This window comes from Erythrolamprus reginae, chromosome 2 (genome assembly GCF_031021105.1).
Source record: "Erythrolamprus reginae isolate rEryReg1 chromosome 2, rEryReg1.hap1, whole genome shotgun sequence".
Lineage (NCBI taxonomy): Eukaryota > Metazoa > Chordata > Lepidosauria > Squamata > Dipsadidae > Erythrolamprus > Erythrolamprus reginae.
This window is the reverse complement of record NC_091951.1, coordinates 247,270,603-247,290,636: the sequence shown is the minus strand read 5'-3', so window position 1 is coordinate 247,290,636 and position 20,034 is coordinate 247,270,603. Positions and strand designations below refer to the sequence as shown.

General features: G+C 36.8%; 1 protein-coding gene across 2 annotated transcripts in view; it reads left to right on the top strand.

Annotated features, from left to right (window-relative positions):
* RNF20 (ring finger protein 20) overlaps window positions 1–20,034 on the top strand; it is a 32,052-nt gene that overhangs the window by 6,439 nt on the left and 5,579 nt on the right. For both annotated transcript variants that reach the window (XM_070742406.1, XM_070742405.1), the window contains exons 6-17: window positions 627–745; window positions 3,180–3,326; window positions 5,142–5,219; window positions 5,331–5,450; window positions 9,270–9,449; window positions 9,913–10,048; window positions 10,728–10,849; window positions 12,821–13,212; window positions 13,907–14,024; window positions 15,243–15,392; window positions 16,216–16,428; window positions 17,908–18,033. In XM_070742406.1, coding sequence (XP_070598507.1) covers window positions 627–745; window positions 3,180–3,326; window positions 5,142–5,219; window positions 5,331–5,450; window positions 9,270–9,449; window positions 9,913–10,048; window positions 10,728–10,849; window positions 12,821–13,212; window positions 13,907–14,024; window positions 15,243–15,392; window positions 16,216–16,428; window positions 17,908–18,033 — 1,901 coding nt within the window. The remainder of the gene's footprint in view (window positions 1–626; window positions 746–3,179; window positions 3,327–5,141; window positions 5,220–5,330; window positions 5,451–9,269; window positions 9,450–9,912; window positions 10,049–10,727; window positions 10,850–12,820; window positions 13,213–13,906; window positions 14,025–15,242; window positions 15,393–16,215; window positions 16,429–17,907; window positions 18,034–20,034) is intronic.

Sequence of the window (20,034 nt, the reverse complement as noted above, 5' to 3'; positions counted from 1 at the left end):
AGTGGTATATAAATCTAAGCGCTAATGCAAAAAATCTAATGCTAATCTAATGCAATAGCACTTAGACCTATATTTCACAGTGCTTTACAGCCTTCTTTAAGCAGTTTACAGAATCGCTGTATTGCCTTCAACAATCTGGGACCTAATTTTACTGACTTTGGAAGACTGAATGAACCTTGAGCTGATGAGAATGGAACTACCAAACTGCTGGCAGCAGGCAGACAGCAGACATAAGCCTGCAGTACTGCATTCTAATCTCTGTGCCGCCATTGCTTCATTAGATCTATTTCTGCACAATTATTTCCAAATTTTATTGTTGAAATTATTTCCAAATTTTAACAACAAAACTATGAAGAAGGAAGATATTTTATTAGTTATCCTGGTTTTGAAACAATACTCTAAAATTATTCAAGATTATTTATTTAGTATTTAGAACTGTTCCCATCATTTTGAAGTCTATTCTTAAAATCTGTAAGGCTAGAAACTTTCTTTAAAAAATAAAAAATAATTGGGTTCCTATAAAAACATAATCATCGTGTCTTCCATATTTCTATTTTTGAAAAGAAAATATTTAGGAGCCTGATAGCTTCAATACAATAATGTACATTTTCCCCGCTCATCTTCAGATGTATCCCTAATGGAAGAAGCTGTTCAAGAGCTGAATTCCTGTGTAGCAAATGAGAACAGAAGGCTGCAGGAATTGTCTGATTTGCTTCAGGAGAAACATCGCTCTATGTCTCAGGAGGTACATGTAGCAAAAGTGATGGGACGAGGAAAAATTATGGTCTGATTTTGGGGTGCAGAGGAAAAGACATAAAGGAGAAGGACGTTAATTAAGAAGCTGCTGAATCTTACATATAAATTATTTGCTTGGCCTTGTAACTTACTCAGTGCAAAATTTGAGGTCTCTTGGAGAAGAATCGGTTGGTGATGTTCAGTGAAGGGGGAAACTATAAGCTGTGGAAGCTAAAAGCAGATTGCGAAGAAGAAAACAAGAAAAACAGGAAACAGAGCTCTCATGGCCAATCAGTTATTAGGTGAATACACTGTTTTCCCCAAAATAAGACATCCCCTGATAATAAGCCCAATCTGGCTTTTGAGTGCATGGCAATAAGGCCAAGGGCTTATTACAGGGTTCAGAAAAATATAAGATGGTGTTATTTTGGGGAAAACACAGTAGTATGCATTTATGTGTATCACACCACTAGTAAAGCTGAAACAACATCGTGTGAAACTGATCTTTTCTCACACATTAGCTACCATGAGGTGCAAATAAAATATTTGTTAATTTTGAATTTATTTTTAGTCTAAAACTCTTGAGACTTTAGAATTCACCAGTTCACCAAGTTAAATAAATACACTGATTGGAGGTAGGAATAGGCTTTTGGAGATTACTAGAAGTGTGTGCAGATGACTGGACTCAGACATTCTGTTTATTCAGATATTGTTGGGACAACAACATCAGTGTTCTCATAATTTTTCTGCTAGGAGCGTGAGCCATAAGATTATGGCTACTCATCACTACCAAATTATAGTTTTACCATCCTCTTTGGCACTTGATAACCTTCTCAACTTATTCTCAAATAATTGACATCATCATCATCATCATTATTATTATTATTTAGATTTGTATGCCACCTTTCTTTAAGTAGTAAGGCTTCACACATATTGCTCTCCAGTGGTTGTTCATGGGTCCTAGATGGAGAATTTGGATGCAGTACAGGTAGTTCTTGATTTACAACAGTTTATTTAGTGACCATTCAAAGTTACAACTGCATTGAAAAAAGTGGCTTATGATCGTTTTTCACACTTATGACCATTTCAGCATCCCCATAGAAACATGATCAAAATTCAGGGCTTGGCAAGTGGTTCATATTTATGACAGTTGCAGTTTCCCGGGGTCATGTGATAATCTTTTGTGACCTTCGGACAAGCAAACCCAATTGGCAATCCAGATTCACTTAACAACTAACTTAACAGATGCAATGATGCAATGATTCACTTAACAACTGTAGCAAGAAAAGCTTAAAATTGGACCCATAACAGAGGTTTCATTTAGTTACCTCAATTTTGGGCTCCATTTTGGCTGTAACTCGAGGACTATCTGTAATATATAGAGGTGAATTAACCATCAAGGTAGTTATGGACTGAGGTATAATATATTGTGGTTAGGGTAGCATTCTGTCTAAAAGATGACACAGCCTTAGGTAGTTCTGTACCGTGTATTGCTCTTGGAGGACAGAGACTATAGCTACTCTGCCTAAGAAAAAAAGATTCTGGACACCTTCACTTCTTGCTTTGAATATTGCAGCATGGACAGTAGGGGGAAGCTTCTGGACAGTATTTAGAAAGTAAAACAAGGTCAAAATGCCATATTGCTCTCTGCAGAAAGTTGTGTTCACTGTCATTTGTTCTCTGAATTGCACTGGTGGATTCTTTATTTCTCAGTGATGTTCAAAACGTTGATTATTGGAACCAGCATTTCTCACTTTTAATAAACATTTTATTCTGATGCTGTTAGACCTACATTAATAATTAAGTTAGGTTATTTACTTTCAGTTTTCCCTTTGTGTCTTGCTTTCAGCTATAAATGCATTAAATATTTTTTAATATTCAGTTTAAAAATTACGAGTCTGTCAAAGCAATGCCTTCTTTTGTAGTGGAGAAGCATGACATACATTTCTTAAACAGAAAATTAATAAATGAAAAACTTGCCTTCTCCGTTTTAAATTTGCTTGCAATTTGATTCATTGTTCTCCTGTTGTATGAGGACAATCCCATAATTTGCATGAACATTTGCTTCAGAAAAGGCATTCTGTAACTGGTATTTTAAAACTGAAATTATTCTCATGTTGTTAAGGTGACTTTAGAGTTGTGGTTCAATATTGTGGCACAGAAACAAGTCATAGGATGCATATAGTGATTAGGTTGTGGAATTTGCAGGGACATGCTGAATGGGATAGGCTGTGGGTGCAGTGGAAGCGGGGAGCAAGGAGGTAAATGTCATCAGTAGCCCCTAAAAATTCCTTTGTTTATAAGCAGTGACAGTGGCATCCTTGGAGAAGGTATAAGTAAAATTTAAGGTTTTTGTGTAACATGCAAAATGTCAAAACTGAGTAGTTGCTCTTGAGAATAAATACAGGAATCATCATTTAACCTCCCCCCCTTCTTTGCCTCAGTTTTCCAAATTACAAGGGAAAGTAGAGACAGCAGAGTCTCGTGTATCTGTGCTAGAAACTACAATTGAAGACTTGCAGTGGGATACGGACAAAATCCGCAAACGAGAACAGCGGTTGAACAGGCACCTGGCAGATGTTCTAGAAAGAGTAAGTACCAGTCCCAGATTAAAAAATAGGAATGTATAATATTTTGTGGTTAACATGAAAATGTGGTCATCAACTTGGATTTTCTTTCCTATTTTGCATTTCAGTGAAGTTGTTGTTGTTATTATTATTATTATTATTATTATTATTTATTAGATTTGTATGCCGCCCCTCTCCGTAGACTCGGGGCGGCTCACGACAGTTATAAAGAACAATATGTATTGACAAATCTAATAATTTAAAATCTAAAATAGCAATTGTACATTTAAAAAATATAAAAACAAGGAACCCCAATATGAAAAACATACATACAGTCATATCATGCACTAAAGTTGTATAGTGATTTTAAAGTATAGCAGTTTATTTAAAAAGAACTGGAAACCAAATGGATAAAATTGGAGGAATTAAAATATAACAATGTTAATATACTTCTTTCAGAAAAATGTTTCCTACATTAAATTTCCTCTTGGAAAATTGTTCTTGAAAAACAATGAAAACCAACTTTTGGACAGCTGATGAGGGTTGCTCATTTATTATGAAAAGATTTCTAATAGCTTGTGGTAGTGCTTTGAATAGCTTTCTGCCTTTCTCTGAAAGAAACAAAATTGTATTATTATAATAAATAAATATGCTATTTTAAAAGAAATGTATTACTAAAAAGATACAATTGAATACAATAAAACTTTGGAATTTGGCATGCTTTTACACGTCATTTGAAATTGTTTTGAGTCATAATAAAATCTTTAATTCAGTGTTGTTTTCTTCATAAGCTATAACTAATTTCATGGATTTCTCTAATCTTTTTTGTTTGCATTATTTATATACATCTCCATGAGGGGCAGAAATTATTTCTATTGATGATTTAGTTTCAGAAGTTAAAATGCACATAAAGAAACAACCAAAAAGCTGTATAATCTTTATTTATGCAGAGGGAAATCTTATAGCAACATTTTCAAAAAAGCTGGGGAGATTAATTACATTATCATTTTCTATATAATGATGGTAGTGAGGATCAGTTGGATAAGTTTTCATTTTGTACAATTTGCAGCTTTGTGAACATTGCCCTCATAATAACAGCTGTAAAATGTTTCAAAACAGATAATGTTCTGTCTGGGTGCCCCCAGACTTCAACACCAACTGAAAAAAGCAGCCAGACACGCTGGTAAAAGCAAAGGCACTTTATAGTTGGAAAAACAAACACAGAGAAAAACCTGTTCTTCCCAACAGACAGGCTATGAGGCTTCACAGCAGAGTCATGACGGCCAGACAATACAGCAGAGTTCTTGCTGGCACACACACCACTGTAGAGAATAAGACCCACGTCTTTCCCCCCAAGGTTTCAGCCTTCAGGGCCACAAGCCAGAGTCAGAAACGCCAAAGATCACAGCCAGGTCCCAGGACTCCCAAAGATAATACTCCACAATACAGGAAGGGTGGGTCTGCCTTTTCAGCCTTTCTGGGGAGAACCACACCCAAACCCAGCTGTTGCCTATTTAGGGCTGGAAATACCTGGCTAATTGTCCCCTTCGTTGTGCTGCTCTTCTCTGCCTGAGATCGTTGATGGCTTGTGCATTTTCATCCAAGGACTCCAGGCTGCTTGCTGGGGAGAGCTCCACCCCGGGGGACTCAGGCTGTTCTCCCTCTCCCTCAGCCTGATATTCCTCCTCCCCATCTGCCTGGGCCTCCTCCTCCTCCTCCTGTTCCTCCTCCTCCCCCTCTGAGCATGGAGCCGGCAGAGGTTCAGCCGTTCCCTGAGGAGCCTCAGACGGAATCACAACAGATAATACATGTTTTTTTTAATTTTTTTTAATGTTACAGGTAAACTCAAAAGGATACAAGGTATATGGAGCAGGTAGCAGTCTCTATGGAGGTACAATCACAATCAACTCTCGAAAGGTAACTTTTAAGGTTCAGCGGCATAGAGATAGTGGGGTGTGTATCAGAGAGTGACAGCACAAAGCAAAGGATGTTACACATTTGTGGTCCTGGTGTTCTTCCATTTTGCAGTTTGAAGAGATGAATGCAGAACTTGAGGAAAACAAGGAGCTTGCCCAAAACCGTTTGAGTGAATTAGAAAAATTGCGTCAGGATCTTGAGGAGGTGACAACTCAGAATGATAAGCTAAAGGTATGAATGAGTTACGTGTTTCCCAAAAGTCTGGAACAGTGTTAAATGTGAAAGTGTAATTAACTCTCACATCTGCAAAGGTTTAATTCTGGAGTCCCTTTAAGAGTCAGAATTAGCAGTCAATAGTTCCTGTCTTTGTGTTATTGAAAGGATCAGTTTTCCCAAGTGTGTCTTCTGAATGAATGAAGGAATGTATGCATATATGAAATCTCTGCAGTACTTGGAGGGACACTATCAGAAATTTAAACCAGGAAGACCATTGTTTTTGGTCAGCGTCCTAACCCCAAACCTTTACACTCTGTTGCTTATTCATCAGAATTTAATAGTAAGTCTGGATATGTGGGTGAGACAGAGCAATCCAGGAAAGAGCTCTCTTTCCAAGTAGAGGCTTTGTCCCACAGGAATATCTCTTTGAGTCAAAGGTAGCCCTTTGTAAGCCCTTTGTAAGCACAGCAGCTCCCCAAAAGGGCAGATCATTGCATTTCTATAATAAATTTGTGTATATATTAATGACATTTTTATAGCTACCCAACTTAAAGCTAAATTCTGGGTGGCTCACAAGCCAAGAATATAAGCAGTAAGACATGAAACCAAGAACAGAAAAGCCCAATTTGCAACCAAACTTCCTCAGTGCAGTCCATAACAATACTTAGGGGGAAAATAAATTCTTAAGTGCTTTCTGGAAAGTTAAAAGGAGCCTGCCAGATCTCAAGAGGAAGGGTGTAAATGATGAATTGTTCTAAGTGTATCAAAAGGATCAAGATGATATAAGTTCTTAGTTTCCGACAAGAGCCCAAGGTCTGAATAAAACAAGCACTTAACCTGGAGCTTGCTATAATAAGCACACCCTAAATGTAGGACAGAGGCGCAAAACTTGCATCCATACTGAATTGCAGCCTGCTGGCATCATTTTTGTGATGCCCAAAACCTTCTCATATCTAAGAATTTATTGGTCCTTTTAGAATATTTTAGGAAGCTTTGGTAAGTTTTGTAAAGCTTTAAGTCTAGCAGATGGTTAAGATATCCATTTAATCTCTTAAAAGTCCCGAATTCCTTCTTTTCTGGAGAACAGCCCTCACATGACATATCAAACCTAATATTATTGACCCTTCAAATTAATATAAATTGCAACCTCTCCAGGTCAATGATATGGGTATTCATCAGCTATAACCTGCTTTGATTTACTATCTTAATTCATCATTACTTTCTGTTTTTTTTCTTTAAAAAAATGTTTTGCAAGAGTATATAACTCCATATTCTTTATATGCTGTGCTGATTTTAATACATTAACTTCATTGTAAGTGATGTGCCTTTGGCAGTTAGGAAGCAGATTTGTCTGATGCAATGCTGCCCCCCTCTGGACTAATAAAGCAAGCTGGAGAAATTAGCAACATACTGTACTTTGTATATATTATCTTAAATATCACTCTGATATTTATTTCGAAATAGAAGCAAGATTAATAAACTTATATATAGATAACAAGATTAATAAACTTATATATATTTTCTCATATAGCTGTAAGCCAGACAATTAAAATTTGAAGCACTCTTTCATCTAGTCTCTGAAAACCCTCCAGATTTATTTAGCTTTAACTAGATTGCTGTTGAATTGTCCATCTTAGAAAGGTAGAAGACTGAGGGCAAAAAAGACCTCATGGTCAATCTAGTCTGCCCTTATACTATTTCCTGTATTTTATCTTAGGATGGATATATGTTTATCCCAGGCATGTTTACGTTCATTTACTGTGGATTTACCAACCACGTCTGCTGGAAGTTTGTTCCAAGCATCTACTACTCTCAGTAAAATAATATTTTCTCACGTTGCTTCTGATCTTTCCCCCAACTAACCTCAGATTGGGACCCCTTGTTCTTGTGTTCACTTTCTTATTAAAAACACTTCCCTCCTGAACCTTATTTAACCCTTTAACATATTTAATCATGTCCCCCCTTTCCCTTCTGTCCTGCAGATTATACAGATTGAGTTCATTAAGTCTTTCCTGATACCTTTTATGCTTAAGACCTTCCACCATTTTTGTAGCCCGTCTTTGGACCCGTTTAATTTTATCAATATCTTTTTGTAGGTGAGGTCTCCAGAACTGAACACAATATTCCAAATGTGGTCTCACTAGTGTTCTATACAGCAGGATCACAATCTCCCTCTTCCTGCTTAGCTATGCAGCCAAGCATTCTACATACTTTCCATACTGCCTAACCGCACTGTTCACCCATTTTTGGACTGTCAGAAATCACTACCCCTAAATCCTTCTCTTCTGAAGTTTTTGCTAATACAGAACTGCCAATACAATACTCTGATTGAGGATTCCTATTCCCCAAGTGCAGTATTTTACATTTGGAAAATTAAACTGCAGTTTCCATTGCTTTGACCACTTATCTAGTAAAGCTAAATCATTTGCCACATTACAGACGCCTACAGGAATAGCTCTTCTCCATCTGCATACTTCTTTTTACAGAATGCCCAAAATATACATGAGCAAAGTTGTATATATGGTATTCTAGGTATGTTGTGGTGTTTTGATTTTACCTGGGAAAACAAAAACATAATCAAGATATTAAGATAATTTCATTGCCTTAGAGAACTGTTGTCTCTAGAATGTCTCTTGAAATTATGGACATGTTGTGATACCTATTTTATTGCAAGGAATATACAGTTGGAATAACATTGGTTATCCAATTGATCAGTTGAAAACTTCTTGAAATGTTAGCCTTGTTTCAATATTACAATTGCAACATTTAATAGGTGGCATCACTCCTTTGATATAAAATAAAGTCACATCTCTGTAAAAATCAAACATTGAGAACAATATTGCAAATGGGAAATTTTGTTGTTCTTGGGGAAAGTACATTGGTATGTCTTTGGGCTGTCATGGTTTCAGCAATGCCATCAAACTGATAAATAACTGGGTTCCAGCATATTTTGTTTGTATGCAATTATCAGTTGAAGAAACAAAACTAAAACTGGCATTCTCAGCCTGGCATCCTGAAGATACGTGAACTTCAAATTTCAGACTTCTCCAGGCAATATGCTGGCTGGGGAATTCTGGGAGTTTGAATCCACACATTTTCAAATGACCAAGACTGAGAAACAATGATAGCATATGAACTAGGGTTATAAATTCCTTGCAAACCCATAGATTTTTTTTCTTGGGATTTTTTGTGGTATAGATGTCAAATTGATTAATATAAATCACTTTTTCCAGACTAAAAAATTTTTTTTGATCGTGTTTTAAACTTTTAGTTTTAATACATTGCATTTTAATAGCCAGTGATATATCTTATGGTGTGAATTGAATACAAGTCTCTGATGGGATAACTTCATTTCAAGAAGTTGTCCTGCTGTTCTTTTAGCTTCTCTCTTTATTTTGCCTTCAAGATACCCTAATAAAGATTGTTTGGAAATTGTGTTGCATCCCCTTTCTTTATTATGCCACATAAAAGTTTGCTACAAAAATGCAGGCTGTTGATTATATTTAAGAGGAGAAATACATAAATGTTTACTACATGTATATGCTTTACTTTAACATTATATTGCCAGATTTCATGATTTATTGTTGTTCTTTTTTTTAATGGCCATTTGGGATTTTATGTAAAAGCTTGATAGCAATTTTGTTTTTTTAACCACCTCGTAAAGAATGAGGTTCCAAGGATTGTCTTTGTTGTTATGAATGAAAGGGTAATACCTAAACCTAACTTTCAGATTGGAGAAAGTTGCTTTCTTTGTTTATTTTTTTCAATTGCATTTTGTTGCCTTTATTTCTATTAAGTATATAGGAATCACTTCTCTTTCATGTGCCCAACCAGGTGGACCTAAGGCGGGCAGTGGAAGAGGTAGTAAAGGAAACTCCAGAATACCGTTGCATGCAATCCCAGTTCTCTGTATTATATAATGAAAGTCTCCAGTTAAAATCACAGCTGGATGAAGCCCGCACTCTGCTAAATGGTACCCGAAATACTCACCAGCGCCAGGTGGAACTGATTGAGGTAATGGCTTTCTCCCTTTGTGTCTCTTACTTTGTCCTGAAATTATAAGAAAGTGAGTGTTGTATCTTTTGCAGCTTTGCTCATTCCAAATATTTTGGACAGTTTCTACTAGTCCCAGTTTTGTAATATGTGGTTCTTGCTGGTCTGGGACATTTCAAGGTGAAAATGTTTTTGCAACACAAACTTTAAAGCCTGTGTCCACATCAGGATAATCAGTTGGGGTTGCAAAGACAAAAGCTAATTGTAGATAAATAGCAAGTAACTATTCTGGCCAAAGTCCCCCAGAAAGGGTTTAGAATTAAAAAAATGCAGACAGAAATGGATGTACCACATTTTAGTTGTGTTTCAAGTAAACTGCATAATTTCTATTACCAAAATATTCATTATGGTTCTAGAAAGTGTATCTACAGCCTTTTTCCATCATGGCAGCATTAATGCAGTAACCATTGTTTTGCCTTGACAGCGGGATGAAGTCAGTTTACACAAGAAATTACGAACAGAGGTTATTCAACTGGAAGACACTCTTGCCCAGGTTCGCAAGGAATATGAGATGTTGCGGATTGAATTTGAACAAACTCTTGCAGCTAACGAACAAGCAGGTACTTCATGCCAGGTCTTTCACAGAGATCCTATTTTGTTGATTTTGCAAAACCATTTGCACAAATTTAAAAATTGCATAACTTCACCAATGACATAGCTCTTCAAGACTTAATACTAAAAAGGGGCATTGGTTTAAAAGTTTATGTGATCTTTTAAGTAAGCCTGAAGCACAATGGCACGCAAATCTAAACAGATGGGTGGGATGGATTTGAGTCATGAGATTTCCACTTCTATAGTACAGTATTTTTGTTCTATTAGCATGGAGCTTTTTAAGGGCACTTTCTGTGTGTTTTTGCAATTTTAAAAATTCTACAATAGGTCCTTTGTGATTGGATTTCTAGAATCACAGGAGCTAAAGCCCTTTATAAGCACCATTTTGAAGGATGGCTGCTACTTGACCATCTGCAAAGTTCTTGTGAATAATATAAATATGACACTGTCTCTATGTGCAACATTTCAGTCTGGAAATGATCAGAGGTCTAAAGGAGGATCTTTTGATAATTGAGAGGTGGCATTTCATTTGGTTTGGAGACTTGTATTAATAGTCCCTCGTATAAATCTTCATTGGTTAAAATTAGACTAGGAAATGGTCTATTTGAGGAATGGTTATTAATAGCAAAATTGAGCAGAGGTTTTTATAACACATCTGTTATGTGTGCATGTGTGTATGTGTTGTAGGCCCAATCAATCGAGAGATGCGCCACCTCATCAGCAGTCTTCAAAATCATAATCACCAGCTAAAAGGGGAGGTATTGAGATACAAGCGGAAGCTGAGAGAGGCTCAATCTGACTTGAGCAAGGTAAGGAGAATGGAAAAATAAAGTTTTTTTTTCATAAAACCTGTTAATTCAGGTTTGAAGAGCATGTGAGATATTGTTTGCATGACCAGTTGTGTTTTTTTAAAGACATCACTTGAAATTTATCATTTTATAAGCACTCCTATTAGAAATGTTTCTTAAGCTACTACCCAAATAATTTTAGTTGCTTTAATTGATTCATTCTGGCTATTTTTACAGAAAAGTATAATAAATGAAATGTTGAAGCAAGTTGTGTGCAGAAAACATTGCAATCTGGACATAGATCATAGGAGGTTTCCTTACTGTTCCAGGTCATGTCCAAACCACCACAAAGCATGCCTATTTCAGAAAACTTTATTTCTGAAGATTGCTGGCCTACCCTAGAATGTATTATAATGTCTCAAAATTTGCCATAATATTCCATCCTCAAGTTCCAATTTTTTTATTAGTTTTATCAAAATATAAAATACAAAGAAAAATGAAAATAGTTGGGAAAACAGGGGAGAAGGAAATGCAAAACAAAAGGGGGAAAGGAAAGAGTAGCATTGTATTGACTCCCTATCCTTTTTAGCACAGTAGAATACAATAATAATATACAGTCCCAACTTTTTACTTTTGCATAATAATACATATTAGCAATTTCTCTAACAACAAACCCATCTAATAAGCAAAACCAAAGTCAAAGTTTCATAATTTTTCCACCTCAGGCACAACATTGAGAAGTGGATTGTAACTGGAAACAAAGTTAGCTGTATTTTTTGATTGGGTCAGTCAATTTAGTCATCTTTGCTAAATCCGTCAGGTTTTTTTCTCCCAGCCAGCCATCTATTGTTGGAATTAAAATATCTTTCCATTTTTATGCACAGAGCGAGCATTCTTGCTGCTATTAATAATGTTACATCTTCAGAGCAGAATATTTGCATGCATCAACTACACTGGGCATGAAGGATAATATACAATTATCTCTGTATTTTCACATTTGGGTGAACAAAAAATTGTCCCACCCTACACAATTTTGGAAACACTGCTTTGGTGTGTTTTGGCTACTACTGTAAAATGAAACAGAAGGAGAAGTAGAAGTAGAAGAAGAAAAGGGTTTTTTATTAAATTAAAAATCCATATCAAAAGTATCCTTAAAAAATTCTTGTGGCAGAAACTTTGGGAAATAAACTATAAACTAACAATGTCAACGACATATAAGAAAATCTTTACAAAATATTGTACAGATGGCACTTGCCACCAGCAAGAATGGCAAAGAATATTGCCAGAGTGCTGGAAATGTAAACAGATACCGGTTTCCTCTTACCGTATGTGGTGGAGTTGTCCAATGGCGAAAAAATATTGGTCAAAGATAAAAAGGTGGTTGAAGAAATGACAACCAAGTTGATTTAAAACAAGAATTGTTCTTATTAGGTATATTACTGGGAAAACATAATAAAAGAATTACATATTTAATATTACATGTGATAATGGCAGTGAGAATTATATACACACAAAATTGGAAAAATGAAAATACACCTATAGATGAAAATGTAATAAAGAAAATATTAGACTGTGCCAAAATGGACAGGTTAAGAATGAAAATTAAGGATAAAGAAGAAACAGAGTACTATTTAACTTGGGGTCTATTTTATAAATGGTTAGAAAATAGAAGCAGAATTTTGTAATTTATAATTAAGGATGATCAATAAAATAAAAACAAATACTGTATACCGGTATATAAAAGCAATAATACCATTAGTAATATTAACACTGGACTATATTTGATTATATATTAAATTCTATAGGACTATTAGAAGGGAAGATTATATTGTATGTATTATGAGAATAATGGTTATAATTATGGTGTGTATAATATATGCATTCAAAAGAGATTTGATACAGATAGTGCCATTCGAGAAATGGAAACTTTATGTATAACAAAGGAAAATCTATAATGAAAATATTTTTTAAAAAATTGTTGTGCTATTCCAGACGCGTTCTCGCAGTGGCAGTGCTGTCCTGCACTCCCAGTCTAGTACTGAGGACACCAAAGAGGAACCACCAGAGATCAAACAAGAAGCTGAGGATCCTTCTCATGCTGCAACCTCCAAGGGACCCTCTGAGGATGCCTTGGAAACTAAAGCAAAACGAGATGAAGAAGAACGGGAGAAGGAAAGAAGAGAAAAGGAGCGGGAAAGAGAGAAAGAAAAGGAAAAAGAAAAAGAAAGGGAAAGGGAAAAGGAGAAAGAAAGGGAAAGAGAAAAGCAGAAGCAAAAGGAATCCGAGAAGGAGAGAGAATCTACCAAAGAGAAGGACAAAGGGAAACATGATGATGGAAGGAAGAGAGAAGCTGAGTTGGTCAAGCAACTGAAAGCAGATCTTAAGTAAGTTGATCAGCATATCCCCCTGCCCCCTTGAGGAATTGTACTGTGATAGCTGAAGATGATTTTTATTTTGTGGTTCCTGTGTGATATTATTGTGTACTCCCCTGCCCCCCCCCAAAAGAAAAGTAACAGGATTAAAGTTAGGTCCTAGATCTTGAAAAGTGTTTCATTTTTTAAACAGTGGGTTAAACTTTACAGATGTTGTCAATTTACTAAAAGGATCCCTGGATTTGTGGAAGTCACCTGGGATTGCTTCTAGGCTGCCTGCATCAACGGAAGTGATGAAGCATATGTGCGAGATGCTCACAGCATTCAGCATCAATTAATAGCCTTTCAGCTATATAAGTTGTAATTTATAGGCCATTTGCAAAGGGCTGATGATAAGTAATTTCATTACATTTCACAGCCAGCATTTTTTAGGTTTTCTCCTGTGAGACATTCACCTTCACTTAGCAAGAAGTGGTCTTGCAACCTCCAGTTATAACACTGTCTAGGGTCGAGATCATTTATTGATTTATTCCAGCACAGTTATAGAACAAAATGAATAGCCTTTTTTTTCTATTTTGTCCCCAACATCACTCCTGGGGACAATAAGCCCTAACTTACTGGGAGTGAGCTGAATTGTTGTTTGCAACTAGACAGTGCTATACTGTTTTACCCTTACAAATTCTGTTTTATTTTCCAATCTACCCAGGAAGGCACAAGAGAGCCAGAAAGAAATGAAGTTACTGTTAGATATGTACCGCTCTGCTCCCAAAGAGCAGAGAGACAAAGTTCAACTGATGGCTGCTGAAAAGAAGTCTAAAGCTGAGGTAATCCTGTTTGATGTGGACCAAAGTATTTTCTGTTCCAATCTCCCCCATAATATAATGGATTCTGATTTTTAAAGTCTCAGAAAGCAATCTGGAAACTTGGAGTCAAATTAGAAGTGACCTCCATCGAATATTTAAAGCCTATCCTTTAATATTCTGTATTTCAAGCATTCAGATTCTGCTTGTCAGTTGGAAATGTACCAACTGACATGCAGAATTTGAATGCTGAAATGCAGAATATAAAGGGATAGACTTTAAATATTCAATAGAGATCACTTCTAATTTGCCCCCAAGTTTTCAGATTGCTTTATGATGCTTTAAAAATTAGTTTGTCTTACAAGTCCATAAAAAAAAAATCCTTGCCTTTTCCTTGCAGCCTAAAAAGATATGGAACAAACAAAGATTAGATTAGATTAGATTTATTGGATTTATATGCCTCCTCTCTCCGCAGACTTGGGGCGGCTCACAACAATAGTAAAAACAGTACATAGTGACAAAATCCAATGCCCACCAATCCAATTACAATTTTAAGTTAAGAAATTCATAAAACAATCCCAATATATATAAAAAACAAGCACACAATCAATCAAACGGCAAAACAACATGGGCAAGGGGGAGATGTTTTAGTTCCCTCATGCCTGACAGCAGAGATGGGTTTTAAGGAGTTTACGAAAGGCAGGGAGGGTGGGGGCAATCCTAATCTCAGGGGGGAGCTGGTTCCAGAGGGTTGGAGCCACCACAGAGAAGGCTCTTCCTCTGGGTCCCGCCAGACGACATTGTTTAGTTGACGGGACCCGAAGAAGGCCGACTCTGTGGGACCTAACCGGTCGGAAAACAGGAATGAGTAGTGGATTTTAATGAAAAACTGATTTTATAATGAATATAAAAGAACATGCCACAAGTCATTATCTTTTTGTGTCATAAACGAGTGGAATCAGTTCTGTGTCCCCCCCTTTTTAAAATTTAAATCAATGATGTGATTCCTCTTCCTCTCTAACTGCTGCGATACAGTTTAATGGGCTGATGCAGAGTCCTCTTTTTTGTGAAATTTGTAAGATGGCATTCTGTCTAATTCTAATTAGAAAATCTATCAAACCTTTTTACTTCCTCCAAATAATTCTGAAGGATCCTTTGAGCTGTCCTCCTCCTTTACTGTTTGCATATTCATTTTCTATTCCTTAAAAAAAAAAATCTTCTGGACAATTCTGCTTTCTACAGTTGGAAGAGCTAAGACAAAGACTGAAGGAATTGGAGGATAAGGAAAAGAAAGAAAGCAAAAAGATGGCTGATGAGGATGCTCTCCGAAAAATCCGGGCTGTGGAAGAACAGATAGAATACTTGCAGAAAAAACTAGCCATGGCAAAACAGGTAAGAAGTAGTAATGACGTGGTTGAAAAGCAAGTGGATCAAATGGTCTTATTCCTCGAGGATGATAAATCTTTGATTTACTCTTATTGACTAGGTAAGAGATTATTGGAATTTAGAATGTTGATATTGTTCTCTCTTCTTACTGCAACCCCCACCAAATATCCATGTCCAAATGGAGTCATCTACTTTCCTAGAAAAATGCTTATTTGTGATAAATTATATGTATCAGAAAGGTAGAATCCAGGATATACTACATTAGAAAATTTATGCTAATTAATAAATTGGTTTAAATTATATGCCAATAACTTAAAAAAAATCTAGAAAAGTTATTTTTTTCATCACAAACATAATCACAAACTGATGAGCCCATATTGATGACATGCTTATGATGATGCCATCATACAAATGCTACTGTTAGATATTTGAGTCCTGATGTCTGAAGTAAATATATAGATTGCCATAATAATAGTCCTCTTTTAGTGACCGCCTCATACAGCAACCCTTTCCGCTTACGAAGGTGATGAAAAGGTGACTTTGCAGCCAGTCCTTGCATTTACAACCTTCGCAGTTCCAGAAAGCAAAGGAAAGCTGAAATGAGATTTTAAGCACGGTTGCGGTTTCACTTGGTGACCACTTTGCTTGGTAACCGAGTTGCCAGTCCCAATTCTAGTTATTAAAGAATACACTTCCTGTGTTTGATTGCATGATGATATCGCTCAAAAGTCATTGTTTATATCCCCCCCCACCCCCCGGTCAAGCGCTGACAGATTTATCTACTTGTATCATAGTAGAAAGGTGGAAACCATTTCCTTCTTAATTGCAGGAGGAAGAAGCCCTGTTATCTGAAATGGATGTGACAGGACAGGCCTTTGAAGACATGCAAGAGCAAAACATCCGCCTGATGCAACAGCTGAGGGAAAAAGACGACGCCAACTTCAAGCTCATGTCGGAACGCATCAAATCCAATCAGATCCATAAGCTATTAAAAGAGGAAAAGGAGGAGCTGGCAGACCAGGTTCTTACCTTGAAGACACAGGCAAGTGGGGAAAATGAGAAGAGGAGCTAAATAGGAACCCAGAAGTCTTAAATTGTTTGACTAAGACATAAGTTGAAAGTGCAGTTGTTGTCATCAGTGAGAGATTGGGTTTTGTGTACATCTTTACCACAATTTTCTTTTTGAGTAGTTTGTCGGTAATCTGACATCTTTTTATATAGGGGTGGGTTTGACCTATAACCGTGAGTGACTTCAGCCACATTTTGAGACAACCCAAACCCTATGTCAATCTGCCAACATTTTGTGGCAAATGTTCAATTTTTAGTGGCACGTTTTTTGCTTTACACAGAGCAAAACAGCTCCCCAGATAGATGCATTAAGCATCCAGTACCTTTAATGCAACTATTCTGAGTAGTCACTCAGGGGGTGCAGGTTTCAACCCTGCTGATTCAGGTGATATATGGAAGAAGCCATTTTTTAAAGAGGGTGGGGGGTGAGTTCAATTCATAAGAAAATGGACCGTTCTTATTTTGATCCAGGCATGGTTTTTGCAGAGGAGTGCCAGGGAGGTGAAGAAAGAAACTTATTTACAGGGAAGCAGGGAAGCAGAATATTAAGTGGATTTTTGGGCAACAATTTGATAAGTGCAAACATGCAAGTCGTATCAGGGGAATTTTGGGGTAATGCTTTCTTAATATCAAAAAGAATATTAGATTATATGATTTGGCCATGGGCATGAAAGTCTAATTTAGCCATTTGAAAAAGTTCTTGTGCTTTGGAGACATAATTTCCAAAGTTGCCTTATTGTTTTGTCATCATGTATTTGACTTTGTTTATTGTACGCACTATGTACTATTTACTATTGTAAGCCACTCTGAGTCCCATTGGGATTGGGCAGCATAAAAGTCAAATTAATTAAATTAAATTAAATTTGGTAGACTAAAATCTGAAATACATTAATTAAGCACATGGAATGCAGAACATGGTATTAAGTATAGACATTGATTCCTGGAGCAATAGCAATAGCATTTAGATTTATATACCGCTTTACAGGGCTTTACAGCCCTCCCTAAGTACTTTTATATAGTCAGCATATTGCCCCCAATAGTCTGGGTCCTCATTTTACCAACTTTGGAAGGATGGAAGGCAGAGTCAACCTTGAGTCAGTGGGATTTGAACTGCCAAATTGCTGGCAGCCGGCACTCAGTAGAAGTAGCCTACAGTACTGCATTCTATCCACTTTGCCGCCATGGCTCAGCATCTTTTAATTTGTAGCTCTGCTTAGAAGTAGGTGAGCTATGACGGTTTGACACTTCAGAATCCATTAAAGGGAAGATTTCCATTGGCTGTATTTACTTTCTCATTCCATAATGGGCAAAAAGCACAATCTGTTATAAAACAAGCAAAACTGTACAGTTTACTTAAAGGCTCCAATCCTAAGCGACAGAATCGTAAATAAATTGACCAAATGCAAAATCCTAAATCGAATGCTTTCCTCTTCCTTGGTTTTGTCTCTTGAAGGTGGATGCCCAGCTGCAAGTTGTGCGCAAGCTGGAAGAGAAAGAGCATCTGCTACAAAGCAACATTGGCACTGGAGAAAAGGAGCTGGGCCTGCGAACCCAGGCCCTGGAAATGAACAAGCGGAAAGTAAGTGGATATATACAAGTAATCCTTGAGTTACCATAGTTTGCTTAGTGACCGCTTGAAGTTACGACACTGAAAAAAGTGACTTATGACTATTGTTCACACTGATGATTGTTACAGCATCCCCACAGTCATGTGAGTTACATTCGGATGTTTGACAAATGACTCACATTTATGATGGTTGCAGTGTCCCGGGGTTATGTGATCACCGGTGGCAATCTCATGATAAGCAAGTCAATAGGGAAACCAGGTTCGCTTAACAGTGATGTTATTAATTTAATAACTACATAGAAACATAGAAACATAGAAGTCTGACGGCAGAAAAAGACCTCATGGTCCATCTAGTCTGCCCTTATACTATTTTCTGTATTTTATCTTAGGATGGATATATGTTTATCCCAGGCATGTTTAAATTCAGTTACTGTGGATTTATCTACCACATCTGCTGGAAGTTTGTTCCAAGGATCTACTACTCTTTCAGTAAAATAATATTTTCTCATGTTGCTTTTGATCTTTCCCCCAACTAACTTCAGATTGTGTCCCCTTGTTCTTGTGTTCACTTTCCTATTAAAAACACTTCCCTCCTGGACCTTATTTAACCCTTTAATATATTTAAATGTTTCGATCATGTCCCCCCTTTTCCTTCTGTCCTCCAGACTATACAGATTGAGTTCATTAAGTCTTTCCTGATACGTTTTATGCTTAAGACCTTCCACCATTCTTGTAGCCCATCTTTGGACCCGTTCAATTTTGTCAATATCTTTTTGTAGGTGAGGTCTCCAGAACTGAACACAGTATTCCAAATGTGGTCTCACCAGCATTCTATATAGTGGGATCATAATCTCCCTCTTCCTGCTTGTTATACCTCTAGCTATGCAGCCAAGCATCCTACTTGCTTTCCCTACCGCCTGACTGCACTGCTCACCCATTTTGAAACTGCAGCGATTCATTTAACAAATGTGGCAAGAGAAGTCGTAAAATGGGGCAAAACTCACTTAACAAATTTCTCACTTAGCAACAAATTTTAGGCTCAATTGTGTATGTGTGTATGTGTGTGTGTAATGAAATTAAAATCCCATGAGAAAGGTTCCTTGTTTTTTTACATTTGGAAAAGAGACTTAAAAAATATAAAGAAAATAGGAGTCAAACTAAGTTGTGTAATAAAATCCTTGGAACAAACTTTCAGCAGATGTGGTTGGTAAATCCACAGTAACTGAATAACATGAATTTAAACATGCCTGGGATAAACATATATCCATCCTAAGATAAAATACAGAAAATAGTATAAGGGCAGACTAGATGGACCATGAGATCTTTTTCTGCCGTCAGTCTTCTATGTTTCTATGTTTCTAAAACAGGAATAGGTCCACTAATGCAGATATGCATAGTAAATGTACAATATATATACACTTATACATATTATGCATTTTTATGTATATTAAAAACAGGATTAGACCCACAAATAATGTGAATTCAGACAATGGTACCATGATAAACATTATCCTGGCTTCCTTTTCTTTGTGCCTAATCAGTTCTCTAAGGAAGGATATTCTTTGGTGTAACTCAGGCCTGTCAAACTTGTGGGCCATGGGCCAGATGTATCACATGCTGGCCACACCTGGTTTAGGTAAAGGGGGGGGAGTTGTGATTTGTCATGTGGTGCCATTGTGATGATGCGAGTTTGACACCCCTGGGATAATGACCAAAATCTACATGGAATTCCATCCTGAACTGGCTTCTGACAATCAGCCTTATGCTAAGTAAGAATCACCTGGAAGATTCTTAATCTGGTCATCTGTACTGTAGAAACAAGTATTCATTTTGAATTTCCCTCTTAGAAATTGCTCCTATCTCCTTAGAAACCCTTCAGTTAAGTGGCTTTAAGAGATTGTAGGATAAAGACCATGCAATTCCAGGGCAATGAAAATGGAAAAGGTTCCATTCTTCACAGCTGTAAGATCTGAATTTGGATTCTCATATATTCAGTCTGAAAGCTCTTAAGAT